Genomic DNA, 17998 nt, shown 5'->3' on the forward strand with positions numbered 1-17998 from the left:
CAAAACAAACCCAAACCCAAATGCCTGATCGGTCAATACTTACTTGTATCTCAGAAAGAGCCACTGGGTGAGCCATAGCCCAACTAATACCATCCCATTTATTTCTGATACAGAAAATGCCCATTTGACCCGGTCGACGTAATCAAAAAACTTGTCTGGGAGTGGAGGGCTGAGCTCCTTGGGAGGGACCCTCTCGTGCACAACGGTGATCATGACTGTTGTCAGGATAAGGTTGAAGAGAGCGTACACAAAGGCAATGCCTGTTTTCCACCACTCTAGGGGAAGCTTGTTCCTGGAGTCATTGGGCATGGAAATCTGGATGTAGTCCGGGTATTTCTTGGCACCCTTTCGTAGCCCGTTGGATAAGGTCTTGGGTTTACCCTTGCCATTTTTGTCCTCCTCTTCTACAGCTTCAGTGGGGCTTGTGTAAGTGTTGGTAGAGTTGTTGGTTTGACTTTCCAAATGACCTTCAAGTTTTGCTGTCTCTATGATATCCATTGTCCGCCAGCCTTCGGAGCTAAAGGAGATGGTAAGGCTCTTGGTTTCTGTGGGAACTTCTTTTAAACCTCTCTACTTCCAAGATCAACATGGACTCTTAGGATAGACTGTGTGTGCTGATATGAATCGTAGACGGTGGCCTTCTGGTCTGCTGTGTAGTCACCACAAGGAAGCTGGTTCTCCTTCCCACAGAGGATGGTATTGTCCCTTCTATGAACGAGACAAAAGGAGGTCAGAAATGGCTTGTGTAATTACCAACCATTTAAAACATAAACATAGTCAAGGTAAGGAAACCAATCCTAAAGGTGCCTGCTTTGCAAAGATATCCTTAGAATACAGTCAAGGATACTGAGATTGAATTTATTTATAAGGTACTAGACGGTTTAATCTTGGGATGTTTGTCTCTCTTTGAGCTGATGTCAGCACAGATAAGAACATCTTAACAATCAACCCCCCAGTTAATTCCTTCCAATAAAGCCAGGACTTAACATTTCAAACACTTCGCAAGTTGCTAACTTGAAGTCATAATACACCAGAACCTCCTCGGAGACCACACCACTCCTTCCTGATACTGGATCTTCTCTAAGAAAACGGAATAATAGCAGGGCATGGTGGCTCATACTTCTAATGACAGCATTCAAGAGACTGAGGCAGGAGGAGTACTGTGACCTTAAAGCCACCTGGGACTATAGTAAGTTCCAGTTCGGCCCAAGCGAAAGGGTGTGAAACCATCTCAGAAATACAAAATAAGACGGTAAAGGAATTAAAAACTCCTGAATTGCTACTGTCAGCGTACTCCAGAACAGTCCAGTTTCTAACTTTCTAAAAACCAACGATCCCTTTAGCGACTACGGTCGCTGAAGCAACACATTTATTTAACGTATTAAAACGTATTTAAAATAACACCACCTCAGTTTATCCCTCTATATCCTGAGACACATACTGTATCCAAAGTCAACAACCTTCAAACGATTGGAGTGGGAAGATGTGCAAAGCCTTTGCCCTGTCTCATTCAGAAAGGGATTAGAAGTAGCCTGGAGGGGGTAACTGTAAAATATCCCCAGGAAACTGAGTGATATCTGGATACAATCATTGAAATGTCTACCAAACACAAGTTTGCTCCAAGGGGTCCCACTTGGAACACTTACCTTCCGTGGCTGAGGACGGGCACCTTTGCTTTAAGAGCCACCACACTCAGGCTCCAATGAACAGGCACTTCCTACTTCTGAGGAGAGCCGGCGACTCTTATACTAGCTTGCACTAGGGCCCAGCTGTTCCCAATTTAGGAAAGCTGCATTTGAGTCAGGCCACCAGCCCGGCCACCTGAGGAGTTTTGAAACCTTGTAATTAGTCTCCGCCCTGAGCACACTGTATGACTTTAGCTTATTTCTTTCAATTTTAAAGGCCTCCTTTTTTGGGGGTAAATATAGTTAAATTCAAGTTAGTGACAGCTAAGCCTTTATTTGAGGAATTAAAAAGAGAAAATGTAAGCGGCACAGTTAATACATCCAGCTATTTCGTTGAAAGTACTATGGTGGCAAGCAGATAAACTGCCACAATGTATTGTACATTTATCTTAACACTTAGGAATGTAGGGGCTGATTAAAGTTGTTTTTAAGAGACAACACAGGGATTTGGAAGATGGCTCAGTGGGTAAAGTGCCTGCTGTCTGAGCCTAGGGACCTGAGTTTGGATCCCAAGAACCCACGTAAAAAATCTAGGCAAGGTGGAGCATGCCTCTAACTCTATCCCAGGGAGTGGGGTGGCCTCTGGAGAGAGGTGATCCTTTGGGCGCACTGGAAGCTAGCCTAGTTGAATTAGTGAGATGCAGATTAACAGCCTTGTCTCAAAAAGTAAGTTGCAGTATGTCTAAGGAAGACATCTGATGTTGAACTCTGGCCTATTCAAGCATGAGTATGTGTGACAATGCTCACACACACACACATTCATCTAAAAGCATGTAGTTTAGTTAAACAGACAGAGCCACAACAAGGCTGTGGGAGACAAAAAGAAAATATTCACATTGTGAAAGGAAGAGCTAAAATGACCTGGTCACTAGATAAAAGGTTGGGTTTATTTGTTGCATTTCCCTCTGCTCTGACAAGAAGCATCCACTTGCAGACACAGACCATTCTTGAGAGAGAAAAGCCATTGGGGAAGTTGACCTGGTTAACAAAAGGATCCACAGAGGATGAGTAGCCATGAGGGGTTACCCACTTCCAACAGCTCACCTTCCTCTTGTCCCTGTGACAATCTCCCCAAGTACCAAGACACTAGAGGGAGTGGGGAAGCCAGCGTTCCTCCAGCCTGACCAGTGTTCTCTTCAGTGCCTTAGAAAAGGCCGTGGGAAGAGTAAGTGTCCTGAGGAGAGGCCTCAGCCAGGTGAGTCCAACAGCAAACCTCTCCACCATGGACTCCTCCTTTTGAGGAAGATACCCAGGCCCTCAGGCAGGGATGGCTGGTTTCTACCCACTCCGACCTAATTGACTGAACATATCTAACATTCCACATGTGCTCCTAGCCTGGTGTTCATGAATACAAGAAGCTTCATCAGTGGACATACAGGGGGGGCCTTTGTAAGGTAGTCATCTAGTTCTAGAACACAGAACGTTGAGAAGAAAATCCAACCACTCTTTTCCTCCAAGAGGAAGATCTTCAGCCCCTACCTCAGGGGACTACTATGAACTTGACTGAGAGAGTGATCCGTGCAGAGGGTAAGCCCTTGGGAGGAACCAGAGGAGCCATTCTGTGAGCCGATTGTCATTAGCGGTGGAACTGATATTTTCCTTGGGATTTCATTAAGGTGGAATACACACCATAGTCATCTGCGTCATCCAACCACCAGACTCAGTGTTCACTGTGAAGACGATGACTCTGCCACATTCACTCTTATAATTATCCCCTCCTATCACAAAAGCCACTGTGGTTCCTCTTTGGTTGCCACCCCAGGCCACAAACCAGTGCCAAGCTCTCCAGGCACCATTTAACCTAGATAACACAGGGACAGTTTAAGGCCTAAAAACAAACCCATCTAATGCCCGTGGGAAAGCAAATGCAAGATGCTGAGATTTTTTTTTTAGTACATTGGCATGATTCTATTGGTTTTTTAACTATAAAGTGGGACGTATTACATAAAATTTAAGTACTGTTTAAAATTAGGAAGGGATTATAGTAAAATATACCAGAAGCACTTTTTGTTATATTATATGTATATGTATCTTTTTTTTTAAAGATTTATTTATTTTATTTATTATGACTACACTATCTTCAGACACACCAGAAGAAGGCATCGGATCTCATTACAGATGGTTGTGAGCCACCATGTGGTTGCTGGGAATTGAACTCAGGACCCCTGGAAGAGCAGTCAGTGCTCTTAACCACTGAGCCATCTCTCCAGCCCATGTATATGTATCTTATATATGTGTGTGTTTTGCCTGCATGTTTTTCTGTCCGTCATGCACGATCCCGGTGGCCAAAAAGGTTAAAAGAGAGAGCCTTGGATGCCTTGGAACTGGAGTTATGAACAGTATGAGTCACTGGGTAGAAATGGGGATTGAACCTAGGTACTCTGGAAGAGCAGTCAGTGGTCTCACCTACTGAGCCGTCAGTCCAGCCCCACCCCCCAAGAAGCACACTTTTAAGTGACTATCAGCTTGGAGAGATGGCTCTGTAGTCAAGAGCATCTGCTGCTCTAGCAGAGGACCTCTGAGCTTGTTTCCCAGCACCCATATTGGGTGGCTCACATCCACCTATAACTCCAGTTCCAGGAGATCCAAGCCCTCTTGCCTCTGTGGATACCTGTGTACACATGGCACAGACACACACACACACACACACACGTTTCACCACATACACACAAATGTTTTATTAAAAAGTAATTGAGTGAAGCAAATGGGACACTTGGTCACTTTCAGCGTCTGTTTCGCAGGTAAAAGTGTCCAGTGCTTGGCACTGGAATCATACCATTTGCTTCCTCAGTGTCATCAGCATCACAGCACTTAGCTGTGTTTTGTGGGACGTCTTGGTGTCTTATGGGAAGCATCACACTGCTCCTTGCCCTTGCACTGTTAAGTTTAGAATCCTTGGTTAAGTCACACATCAGATACTGGGTTCCTACTTTTCATGTGTGTCCTCTTGACGAGTGAACGGTCTTCCACTCAGTTAACCCAGAGTTTATTTGGCTTACATGTCTATATTATAGAAGTGACTATGTAGACAGTCAGGACAGGAACTCAAACAGGGCAGGAACCTGGAGGCAGGAACTGATGTAGAGACCATGGAGGGGTGCTGCTTATTGGCTTGCTCCTCATGGTTAGCTCAGTCTTTTTTTTTTTTTTAATTGTCTTACTCATTCTTGTTTTATTTTATTTTTATTGCATTTTTTTTTTTTACATTTCGAATGTCGTTCCCCTTAATGGTTTCCTGTCCATAAATCCCCATCCCCTCCCCACTCCCCCTGCTTCTATGAGAGTGTTCTCCCACCCACCCACCCCTTCCTGCCTCCCTGCCCCGACATTCCCCTACACTGGGGAATCCAGCCTTGGCAGGACCAAGGACTTCTCCCAGTGATGCCCAACAAGGCCCTCCTCTGCTACATATGCAGCTGGAGCCATGGGTTGCTCCATGTGTACTCTTTGGATGATGGTTTAGTCCCTGGGAGCTCTGGTTGGTTGATATTGTTGTTCTTATGGGGTTGCAAACCCCTTCAGCTCCTTCAGGCTGCTTTTTTATAAAACTCAGGACCACCAGACAGGGAATGACACTCCCCACATGGGCTGGGCCCTCCCCCATCAATCACTATTAAGAAAATCCCCTACAAGCTTGCCTACAGCCAATGTGATTGAGGTATTTTTTTTCAACTAAGGGTCCCTCCTCTGTGGTGACTTTTTTTTTCTTTTTTTGGGGGCTGGGGACCGAACCCAGGGCCTTGCGCTCGCTAGGCAAGCGCTCTACCGCTGAGCTAAATCCCCAACCCCTCTGTGGTGGCTTCTTGTGTCAGGTTGGCATAAAGATAGCCAGCATACCAGGACAAGTGAGCAGTCAAGAAGTTAATGAAAGACACAAAACACGTACATGTGAAGCCAAATTTCTCATGCACATCACACGCAACCGGAAGATCTATTGACAAATTAAATACGCCTGCATTGTTATGACAGAACCTATATGTAAGCAGCTTTGAGAACCTAATAGAAATACGCCACTGCCTGACCACAGCTACTGGATTTGTCCCCATCCCCTACATCACTGGACAAAACTGCCCTCAAAATCTAGGAATTAAAAGAAGACATTTGGAACTTATATGAAGAAAACAGCAAGGACCAGAAAAGAAAACACACAGATCTACCTACTGCCCCGCGAAGGAAGGAGGCCAAGACGGTAGGTATGTGATTAAGGGTTTGTTACTATCATATTCACATATAATTTAGTCCTTCCTTTTTAACAATCCCAGGAGGATTTCTCCCATACTCTGACAAGAGTTCTAAAGTGGGAACTTTAAAATGGCACTAGGTCTGTGTAGCTGGACCACACTCTGTGCATGACTTTCACCGGATTCCTGTTTTGAGGCTTTAGCGAAGACTACGCCCCACCCCGCAGTGAAATAAGCTTTCAGAGTATTTACGTACGTTTTCAGTAGCCACTTATAAGAGGCGTCTGCAAATAACTAAACATCCAACATACGGGCCACATACCGTATGGTAAGATGGATGGGTTCACTGACTGCTCCTAATCTGAAAAACTCTATATTGAAAAAAAAATCTAAATTCTCTTGGGCATTCACATGATTCCATAACGCTCACAGTTCTAAACTTGGTTCATGTGTACTGTAATTAAAATATTGTATAAAATTACCTCCAGTTGCATATATAAGCTACATGGAAGGGTAGATACATTTAGAATTAGGCTGGGATTCTACCTCTGAGAAACATCACCATGTATATGCTACTATTCCAAAGTAAAAAAAAAAAAATTCCCAAATCCAAACCGTTAAAAAAAAAAAAAAAAGATTTGCTTTGATTCACGTGCGCTACATGTGTGCAGGTGCCCGCAGAGGCCAGAAGAGGGCGTCAGATCAGCTGCTGCTGGAGTTACGAGCAGTTGTGAGCAGCTCAGGGTCAGCTGTCCTTAAAGGCAGCCAGCATCCTAAAGCACTGACCATCTCTCTCTCCACCCTTACACCCCCCATTAGAAACCTTTCTGATCCTAGGCACTTAGGAAAAGGGAGAGCAAGTGTGTTTAATAACTGTGAGGTTACAACAGAGATACGTAATTACTAAAATAATACAGCATACAGCTAAATGGGAATTCAACCTAGACAGACAGCATAGCATCTATCTAACTTCTAGCGGAAGGTACAGTAAACCGGGGAATGGGGGCATGGGATACTGGGCCAGGGTTGCAAGCTAAGTGGGAGTTTGGAAGGCCACTGACTCCCAAGGGCCTCCTCCTGCAGGACTGATGGGAAGCTAGGTAAACACACTTATAGAGCGGATGGGGCATAAAGTCCAAGGCTGAGAAAGACTCTGTTTATTAGACCTGTAAACCTGCCCTGCCATGCATGTGATTTCTTTATGATAAGATGTATCAACTGTGTAAATACACCTTAACCACTTATCTAAGTTTGTGTGAGCTTTAATGTTTAAAAGAATTTAATCTATTAAAGAGAGATGCTAAACCTCAAGTTAAAAAAATATTATCCTACTTGAACAAACCGAAATTACGAACGAACAGATGGTCATACTGAACTTCATGGTACAGAAAAAGCTACAGCGTAAGATTAGATCTTAGGGAACTGAAACAAATAAATACCTATTGAGTTTTTAATAGACCCCAAAGCTTTGTTAACCCTGACAGAGAAAACTCCTTAGTCACCAGACAGAAGCAATACTGTGAACTAGCTAGAAAATGCAATGGTTTCAAGCAGATGTTACCTGTGAGCCAGGGACTTTGTTGCTGTCTGTCTTAATCACTCACAACCACCCTAGGAAATGGTGTAAGTGCAATTAAAAAAAGAAAAGAGACAAATTGAGTTACCCAAGGTCAGAAAGGAAACAGCAAATCTTAACTTTACGTCAGGACTCTGACCTCAGGAGGTTTCTGTTCTTGATGGCACACTATATACTCCCGGATACGACACTTTAATAGGTGAGCAATACAGTAATGCAAAGACCAAGAGACAATTATCAGGTTTGGTTTGTTTTTTTCAATAAAGAGACATACACGCATAGGAAAGTTCTCTAAATAGCAAATATCAATACGGAGGCCAGGCATGGAACTGAGGGACAGAACTCTTGTTCAGCATTGGGAAGATCCTAGGATCAATCTCCAGCACCAGAACACCAGAAAACAACACATACACACACACAGACACACAGACACACAGACACACACACGAAGACATAAAGAGACAGACAGACACACACACAGACACACAAACACAGACACACAGACACACAGAGACACACACGAAGACATTCAGAGACAGACACAGACACACACACACAGAGACACACACATAGACACAGAGACATACACACATCACAGACAGAAACACACGCAGACACACACACAGACACAGAGACATACTCACATCACAGAAACACACACAGACACAGACACACAGACACACAGACACACAGACACACAGACACACACACACACACACACACACACACACACACCAGATACACTTTAGTAGGCAAATGTTAATACATAAGCCATCCATCGTCTGGGGAGATCAAAAGGTGGTTGCTAATAGCTTACCTACCATCTATATTCACCACATTAATTAAAGCCAGGATCATCAATAAATCACTGTGTTATATTTATAATACTGGTTCATTATTCTATGTCAACAGGATCCAGGAGGACAGGAGATATCCTGACTTAAAGCTTTTCTTAAAGACCAGGATATCTTAACTTCAGTTGCATGTCCCCGTGAAACTCCCGAGGAATAGCACAGCACTCGAGCTGCAATGGTGCTCTGCGAGGGATGCAATTCCACTTCAGAGGCAACCACGATATTTCATTTTAAGGCTGCATTGTGTGTGTCTTGCCTCAAATGCATGAGGCCATGGGGTGGGTTTCCCAGCACGTCATAGACTGGGTTGGTGACACACATCTATAATCCCAATGCTCGAGGTGGGGGGGTGGACTCGGGAGCTGGGCCCTCAAGGGCTATCCTCAGCCACACAGCAAGTTCGAAGCCAGCCTAGGACACTTGGGACACTATCCCGGAACACAGTTTGCTTTGCTATTTTATCAATGAGTTCCTGAAAATTCTAAAGATAGCCAGCCAGTAGCTTATTGAAAACTATCACCTGTTTTAGATGCTTTGTTAACAAGCATGACTTGTCAAACCTCCTCCCAGATATAAAGTTGTCTTAGTTATTTTGTGTTTTGAAACAGGGTCTCTCCATAGATCCCACACTCGCCTGGACCTCCATGGGTAGCCTAGGCTAAGTGTGAACCAGTGGTCTTCTTGGCTTAGACTCCCGTGTGCTGGAAACACAGGCCTGTACCACCACTTCCAGATTAGATCTGAAGTTCTGGACAGCCACAAGGTCCTACATATTTTCGATAGAACGTAATTCCAATTTAGAAATTACTTTGTGACACATTATTTTTTTTATTTTTAATTTATTTATTATCTATAAGTTCACTGTAGCTGTCTTCAGACACACCAGAAGAGGGCATCGGATCTCATTACAGATGGTTGTGAGCTGCCATGTGGTTGCTGGGAATTGAACTCAGGACCTCTGGAAGAGCAGCTGGCACTCTTAACCACTGAGCCATCTCTCCAGCCTGTGACACATTATTTTGTAAATACCTTGTAAAACTATTTTTAATGGAAAAAAATAACTGGAAAGCCAATTTCAATCAATTCTATCTGCCTACATTAACATGGGGTAAAATTCGTTGTAGAGATGAGATGTTTTTTCTTCTGGTGCACACATTTTAAGGTGGATGGGTTATTTCAGTTTGTACCTAGTTGACATGAGAGAAAGAGGAAACCCCATCCATCGGAAGAGACCGGAACTAACCTGTTTATCTGGGATCACAGGCAGGCCTGGAGAAAGGCTGCAATGTAGTTTTGGAGTTTCTCTCTGAGGCAATAGACTTGTTCTAAAACTAAACATTGAACTAAACATTGATGATCCCTGAACAATTTTCTAATTTACTAAAAAAAAAAAATCATTAAACTTACACTTAAAACAAGGAAATTTACGGTATTGAGTTGCAATGCCACTTGCCTGTTTAAAGCTGATGTAGCCTACAGGACTGAATTTTTCTTAAAAACAAACAAACAAACAAACAAACAAACAAAAAACAGAAAACCAAGTCCATACTCTGACTTCCGGACTTTTGTCCCTTTACAGTGCCAGACTGAGCAGCTGGGCATTTCCTTAACAGTGATTCAGAAGGATCACACATTTCTAACAAAATGTGTTCAACAAACCAAAGCAAAAAGAATAGCTAATGGAAACCTCTTAACTAAAATTATGCAGTCTGTCTTCTCCTACCCCACAAAGTGGTAAAGTGACTTGGGAAAGATGGGCTTCCCAACAGAATTGATCCAAAGTCATTCTGTGTAACTGAGCTTTTATCATTACCATCCTCATCATCGTTATCCCATCCTCCTCCTCCTCCTTCATCATCATCATCTCTGCTGTAGTGCTGACTGACACACGCGCGCACACACTCATGCAGACACACTCACAATGCATGCACACATTCATACATACGCTAATGTATCTTTGTTAAAATGATTCTTCTGCTATTGTCACTCACAATTCCAAATAGTTAGTTCTCTTTATAATACACACTAGCATCAGAGACAGTAGACAGAATAATCCGGTCACCAGTAGCAATACATAGCCAGAAAATGGTCTATAAAAAGTCATCCAACTTGAAAATATCCCCCAGAATGCTCCAAAAATATCCCCCAGAATGTTCCTCGAGTCAGATCTCAATGGAGTGACTTCACGGTGCCATTTACTCAGCAGAAACAGTTGCTACGTCAGGAATCCCTTGTCTCCCACTACAAAGGATTCCTTTCTATAAAACACTCCTTGTGCCGTGATTTATTATTTTTAAACTTGAGCAGCAAATATTTACTCTGGATATGGACTCACTTCAGCCATTAAAGGAAACAGTTTTTGGTGAGAACAGGCTTTACTTGTCCCTAATTTTATTCCTGTTGCTTGGGATGAACTGCAGTGATAATTATCTGCTTATACAATCCCAGTTTTCCTTGTACATCTTCTATACCCAGAAATTGATTCCTTTAGGTTTTAATATTTAATATTCTGTAAGAAGAGGCTGTAAAATTTATCTGTTAAAGTGGGAGTTTTATGCAAAGTGTGTTTTTAAATTGTATTTAACATTTAAGTCATATATTAGGGCTTTTTTCTAAGAATTGGACTTTTTTCTCGTCCAAGAAAGAAAGTGAAGCAGAAGCTTAAACATTAATGCAAACTGCTCTTTCTGAATGACAAAAGGTCTCATTCCAGGTAAGCCAGAATCATCATCAGAGGCAATGCTACATTCCCTGGTCAACAGCAAGAAATTATTAGACTTGAAGATATAATTTTATTATAAAAAATCAACAGAAAAAAGAAACAAAAGGATCAGCTCCTTTCAAATAACTTAATAATTTTCCTTTTTTAAAAAAAAGATTTATTTATATGAGTACACTGTAGCTGTCTTCAGACACACCAGAAGAGGGCACCAGATCCCATTACAGATGGTCGTGAGCCACCATGTGGTTGCTGGGATTTGAACTCAGGACCTCTGGAAGAGCAGTCAGTGCTGAGACATAATTTTCCACTTTAATACAATTTCTCCTTCCTTCCTCCCTCCCTCCCTCCCTCCCTCCCTCCCTCCCTCCCTCCCTCCCTCCCTTCCTTCCTTCCTTCCTTCCTTCCTTCCTTCCTTCCTTCGCCTTTCAGAGGACTACCTACTGACCCCTCTCTCCACCACATGGTAAATGGCTCCCCAGGAGAGTATAACGACGCTTTTGAAAGAAGTGCTAGAATAATCTCTCGAAGGAAGGGAAGGAGATGGTGGGGTTGCCTGCATGTTGTCAGGGAGCTCAAACATGCAGCTTTCGTGACTTAACCATTGTGCTAGGGTAGGCTTTGTGGTGACCTGGCTGCCTTTGAGTCAGCCACGCTGACATAAGGAACCTCGACTTCAAGTCCCTATGATTCGAAGGGAAAGGTTTCTTCAGGCTGTCATTGGTGCCCCATCTGGGGTGAGTGGATATCTGCTTCTGTTTCCCCAGGAAAAGTCACATGACACTAAGGCACGATTTTCATAAGGAGAAGGGGAATTAGGAAACAAGCGAGACCCTGGAAGATCTAGGAAGGACGGGGTATCTTACATTTCTCATTTGATTATGTTGAGCAGAAATGTCTTCCACGAATGAAGCAGCAGCCAGGGCAGACTACTCACGCGGTCTAAGCTAGGTGCAGTGTCTGCTAAAGGATGCAGGCCTGCGGGTTACCTAAAGATGTGCTCGCGTGGCTGCTTAGGCAAACTCTACTGTGCAGAGTGGTCTGGTCTCTAAAAGGCACCAGCTTCTCTTAGCCTGTGCAGTAGTGTTTTATATGTTTAGATAAATATTACATGTGTAATATATGTATATAATATATACATATTTAGCTAAAATAAATATACGTATAAATATATAATATATATAGTAGTCTGTGAGGTTATTATATATAATATAAATAGTTGAAATTCATAGAACCTTAGCTATCACCTCTCAATGGATAATTCCTTCTTAGAAGCGCTAGCAAGAGTAACCTTCCGACCTGGGTTTCGGACATTAATTTCTTCAAATGACTTAATAACGTGTTCCCCAAATTAGGGTCCCAGGCGTCCCAGTCTAATTTAATATTTCCACCAAAGAAAAGGGCACATTGAAGGAAAAGAACGGAGACCGACAACAGAGATGAAGATTAGTTAAGGTTTTAAATCTCAGGTCGAACAGAATGCTATTAAACCATTTTAACGACGACAAGGGACACTGCACTGGCTGGCGTGGTGTCAACTTGACACGAGTTACAGTCATCAGAGAGGAAGGAGCCTCCCTTGAGGAAATGCCTCCATGAGATCCAGCTAGAAGGCGTTTTCGGAGGGCCCAGCCCATTGTGGGTGGTGCCATCCTGGGCTGGTGGACCTGGGTTCTACGAGCCAGCAGGCCGGGCAAGCCGTGTGAAGCAGGCCAGAAAGCACCTCTCCTCCATGCCATCAGCTCCTGCTTGAGTTCCTGTCCTGACTTCCTTCAGTGATGGACCATGATCTGGAAGCATCAGCCAAATAAACCCTTTCCTCCCCAAGTGGCTTTCATCACAGCAGGCCCTCTGCAAGGTCAGCCTGTGCTACTCAGTGCACCCCAATAAAAACAAAATCACAGCGGTGGGACTGGTTACCTTAGAACGAGATGGATATGTACGATGAAGCAATTGTCTTACATAGGAAACTGTACGGTTTCCAGGAAAATCATAAACACGAGAGACGTACTTTACTTGTTAACCACTTCGTATTGGAAAAAGTAGGTAAGCAGTGTATCTTATTTTCACTACTGATAAAGACAAAAAAAAAATGGCTGTTACTACTTTGTAGATGCCAAATCCTCAACACTGTTGTGGGTGCACAGCAAGTCCCAGGACATGCAGGATGGCTAAAAGCAGAGGGAGCCGAGAGACGATATAAAACCAACGCTCGGTTAACATCAGGAAGCGAAAATATGTAATTCCATACATAATCTTATTTCCATGAAACCTAATTTCCATCGATGATGCTACATAAATAAAAGGGCTTGACTATAAATAACCACTTTAAGATGTTTCAATGAAACTCTGCCTCACTCCTCCTCGTAGAACCAAGAGCCCAGAAAACGAGCTTTCCTTTTTTTAATGCATGTTCTGAAAACTCCTCTTTAAAACACACGAAAAGTTTTAGAAACAGATTTGTACCAAGCACCTTACAGAAACTGTAAGTCCATTACCCCAGTCAGTTTATGGCTAAAATGAAGAGAGGGCGTTGAGACCATGTATCCTCATATACCACGGCATCTCCACGATGGCAAGAGCCTGTGGCGACATCATCTATGACACCTACGTTCGAATCTTTCTGCCATGAAAATATAAAGAGCATGTTTTAATGTCACTTCTCAAACCCACAAAAGCGGCTCGATTAATTCTTAGTGACAGCATCCGGCATGATTCTTCGCATACAGCGGGTTTGAGGACACCTAGGGTGTCCTCAAATCACTTTCTCTAGCCTTAGACATAGGTTCCTAGGGTTGGGAAAGGTGAGGTCCATCCAGGAGTTCAGAGAGCGGGGAATGAGAAAGACAAATGCTTATAAACCACACTGCTGTTTCTGCTCACCAGAACCTATCTCCTCTCTGTTTCACTCCCCAGTACATTTTACCTCCACCTACCTAAGCTGCTTGGGATTAATAAAACTGGCCATGCCACAGCTCACACCCCTCCCTTGCTCACCAGACTTGGAATCCTGGCAGTTTTCATCTTTCCACTATCCAGGCACAGCTTCTTGTTGTTTGAGAATGAAAATCCCGGCTGTTCTAATGACTCAGGAACTAGATGCTGTGGTGAAAGCCTGCTAGCCCAGAGAGGCAGCAACCAGCGGACCTTCCCACTCTCTCAACGTCCACACAGCCTCAAACACCCTTCCACTCAGAGACCCTCCTTTCTGTTGCTTCCGTTCATTCTCTGTCGGTTGGTTCCTTACTTCCCCTCTTGACCTAGGGTTGACTTTATTTTGCTCTTGGATTAAAGGTGTGTGGCTAGGGTTGTTCCACACTCCAGGTCCTTGTTTTCGGTAAACAGGAGGCTCAAGGATCAAAGGCTGAAGCCATACACAACTAGAAATAGTTCACAGTCGTGGGGTTCACCGTGTGACCAAATATCCTGCAACAGCTTCTCCCTCAAACTGAGCTCAGATCCGAGATGGGTCCCCTTCCACAGGGTGGGGGTGAGTACGAACCTAGCATCTAATGAAAGGACCCTCAGAAACGAGCTGGTATGGTCCTTGAGAACCAGGCACTGTGGGCTCCTGATACCGTGAAAGTATTGATAGGGCTCAGATATCAGAGAACAGTTCTTGGAGACATAAAGCATGGATGCCCTTGAACAAGGGTAAACTCAAGCTCCACCATTAAGGTGTCTCAGGCAAGCCGCCCGCTCTGGAGCTCCCGGCCCATCTCCTGTTTCCCCTTCCTCTCTCAATCCCTCAAACAGGTCCCAAAGCCCGTTGCTTATTTTGACTTCAGGAAAAACAAAATGGTAAACATACAGAAAAAGAAGCTCACGTAGTGAGCTCTATGAGCCATGAAGATTGTGGAAAAGATCTTTAGTTAATCTCTCCCCCTAGTTCCTTCTAAAGCCAGGTCTTAAACCAGTTGGAAACCTTTATCTCTGTTGATCTCACCAGCATGAACATCACTGTTTCCTTGATAATCCCCAGCTGGGCCAGGGACATCAGTTTTCTTTTGGGGACACTGTTTCCTCTGACACCCACCATTTCCTAGAACTGCGCACGAGGCTCTCCATGATCTGGCACCGCCTGTCTTTCCAGTCTTCGATGTTACGATTTAGTCTTTCCTTTCCCTGCCTTATTTCCTTGACTCTTTTGCCTCATTAGCAGGGTCCTCTCTCAACAGGCTTCTATAGGGTCTTCTGACTTACACACTGCCTGTCCTGCCTCAGGTCTCAACATATAGGTCACAACCTCTGAGAAACACCCACATCACACCCCATAAGGAATGTCCCCAGACCCCAAAATGAACCAATGCGGCACAAGTAGCCGAGTTAGGCATCAAGAAGGGTCCACCCTCTCCCTAGGGTTCCCACGTGAAAACGAACATTGGTTTACAGCTCTCTTCTTGTTAGAAACTCAGTCTCCCCTAGTTGAGCATTCTGTTCAAATTAACATAACTTCCTCTTGCCATCTGTGTGCATAATTGTCACACAGATATGTTAAAAAATGTCCTGGCAGGGCGTGACAGAGCACACCTATAATCCCAGCACTCAAGAGGATGAGGCAGGAGGATGCTAAGTTCAAGGCCAGCCCGGGCTACATGGGAAGTCCTTTCTCAAAAATACCACAATGAACAAAACCTCTGGGGGCTGTACGGGTGAAAAGCAGGCTCAAAGATTAGAGATTCTTTATCAACACAGGCAAGTCCACCTTATCCGAATGCTTGGGGCATGGCCAGAAATATTTCAAACTTCTATTGTTCTTTTGAAATTTTCGGAACATTTTCAAATATACAAAGAGGCATCCTGAAGACGAGAGCCAAATCTAAACAAGAATTCACTTGTTTGAGGAGTGCCTTTCTTACACAGACTGCAGGGAATTCATAAAAATATCCTAAAAACAAAAACTGAAGTAGGAAACAACTGTGTGGCCATCACCTTCCAAAAATCAAACCAAAGCAAAACAAAACTGAATCTGAGGCGACCAGAGCTTTCTGGGAGGGCGGCTAAAAGGGCTGCCTCTGCAGATCTCACTTCCCAACATAGTCTGCCTGCATTCGAAGGTTAACTGTGAGAATGATTTTTGAGGACATGTTGACCACCCCGAAGATTCCCGTATTTATAATAGTGCGGGCATTGATAAATGAGGTAGAAGTGAAAAGAATTCTCTGTGCTAACAAGTCTAATTTAGGCCATGAAACGGTCTTTTGGCTTGTTGGGTTTTTTTTTTTTATGCTAAATAAGCTTTCATTTATAAATACTACCCGTACTTTATTTTATCACACGCAAAACCAACTGGGATTATTTTTTATGGACATTTTAAAACACTTTGTGTGTGTGTGTGTGTGTGTGTGTGTGTGTGTGTGTGTGTGTGTGTGTGAATTGTGTACGTCTTGGGGTCGGGGGATGTCATGGAAGCCTGAGGAAGGTGCTGAGTATTCTATGTCTCTGCCTTATTCCTTTGAGGCAGGCTCTCTCCCCAAACCCTGAACTCACATTTTTTTCCCACTAGGCTAGCAGCCGGCATACCAGCAAACCTCCTGTCTCTGCCTCCTACCCAGCTGGGTTACAGGGCACAAGACAAGCCCCTGCTTATTACCTGGTGCTACATCTGAACTCGGGTCCTGTGGCTGCACAGCAGATGTTCTAAACCACTGAGGTAGCTCTCTGGCTTCTGAAATTTACTAATAATATGTTCTATTTTCTCCACTTTGTTTGTTTGTTTTTAAGTTGGGGAATCTTACTTTGTTACCAAGACGAGCTCGTATTCCTGGCCTCAAGCCATCTTCCTACCTCAGCCTCAAGTAGTCGGAGCTACAGACTAGGTCACTGCACCTAGCTTCAACCGTGTTTAGCTTAGCAAAACTAGGCTGGTGTGTGTGTGCGTGTATGTGTGTACGTGCAAGCTTGTGTCTTTCTGAGACAGCGTCTCAGAAAGAAACCTGGCTTTGAACTTGTGATGTGGCCAGAGGGTGACCTTGAGCCCCCATCTTGCCTCTACATGGCTGCATTGGAATATTCTTATTTCTAACTTTCTTTCTTTCTTTCTTTTTTTTCTCTTTTTCGGAGCTGGGGACCGAACCCAGGGCCTTGCGCTCGCTAGGCAAGCGCTCTACCGCTGAGCTAAATCCCCAGCCCCTATTTCTAACCTTCAAATCTGTAACTTATTAACAATGGACACAACACAAACTCCCTAATCACCCCTAACACTTATGTGGAACTTCCGACTTTTTAAATACAATTCCACATGCACTGTTGGTTTGATCCTTCTCATAAGCCTGAACTGTGTACGTTTTTATTTGTGCATCCATGTGTCCGTAAGTATGGGTGTGCACACACTTCAGCACATGTGTGGAGGTCAGAGGACAACTTGTGGGGAGTTGGCTCTCTCCTTCCACCATACGGGCCCACGGATCCAACTGGAGTTGTCAAGCTTGGCGACAACTTCACACACTGAGCCAGCTGGCCTGCTGTGTATCCCTCCCCGAGATTTGCAGAGAGCTGCTCCTGATACAACCTGACCAAAGCTCCTCTAAGTGAGGGCACAGACTTGGGATGAGTTCTACAATAGAGAAAAGGGAAAGGGTGACATTGTCTTGGCTGTGGTGGCAGACCTGATGTCAGCAGTAAATAGGTTCCCACGGCCGCTTGTCCCGACTCAACAAGGCTTGTGGTATTCCACTGATGACAAGAGTCCCCAGGTTGGGTCACTTTCCCTCCCCTAACTTTTCAATCGTTGCTTTCTGACACAGCAGATGTGCTCTGAGAAAGCAGACCTCGAATAACGCCGTGTTTGCTGTGGTAGGGAGGTGACTAAATGAGGGACAGATCACACTGGCGTTCCTTCAGCTACATCCTGCCAGATCTTGTTGGGTCTGCCGCTTCTGTTTTGGAAGAGGTAGCAGGGTATCATCTGAGATACCTTTTGTGGGTAAAGATACTTAAAAACTAACAGAAGACATACAATGGACAGACCATGGCCACGCCTG

General features: G+C 44.0%; 1 protein-coding gene and 1 long non-coding RNA gene across 18 annotated transcripts in view; one reads left to right on the top strand and one right to left on the bottom strand.

Annotated features, from left to right (window-relative positions):
- Positions 1-17998, bottom strand: part of Sgms2 (sphingomyelin synthase 2) — a 77304-nt gene that overhangs the window by 23800 nt on the left and 35506 nt on the right. For 10 of the 14 annotated variants that reach the window (NM_001439806.1, NM_001439805.1, XM_087624931.1 and 7 more), the window contains 1 exon segment: positions 44-708. In NM_001439806.1, coding sequence (NP_001426735.1) covers positions 44-498 — 455 coding nt within the window. In that variant the 5' untranslated portion in view covers positions 499-708. 14 annotated transcript variants of the gene reach the window in all.
- LOC108350108 (uncharacterized) lies at positions 3117-16698 on the top strand. Of its 4 annotated transcripts, XR_015676942.1 has the most exons (4): positions 3139-3212; positions 5770-5878; positions 8355-8507; positions 16522-16698. It is a non-coding gene; the product is annotated as an uncharacterized LOC108350108 (long non-coding RNA). The 4 variants fall into 4 exon arrangements; XR_015676944.1 differs by lacking the exon at positions 16522-16698 and having other exon boundaries at positions 3117-3212; positions 5770-5882; positions 8362-8886; XR_015676943.1 differs by lacking the exon at positions 16522-16698 and having other exon boundaries at positions 5770-5874; positions 8355-8901.

Source organism: Rattus norvegicus, chromosome 2 (assembly GCF_021556685.1).
Source record: "Rattus norvegicus strain SHRSP/BbbUtx chromosome 2, alternate assembly SHRSP_T2T, whole genome shotgun sequence".
In the NCBI taxonomy this organism is placed as follows: Eukaryota; Metazoa; Chordata; class Mammalia; order Rodentia; family Muridae; genus Rattus; species Rattus norvegicus.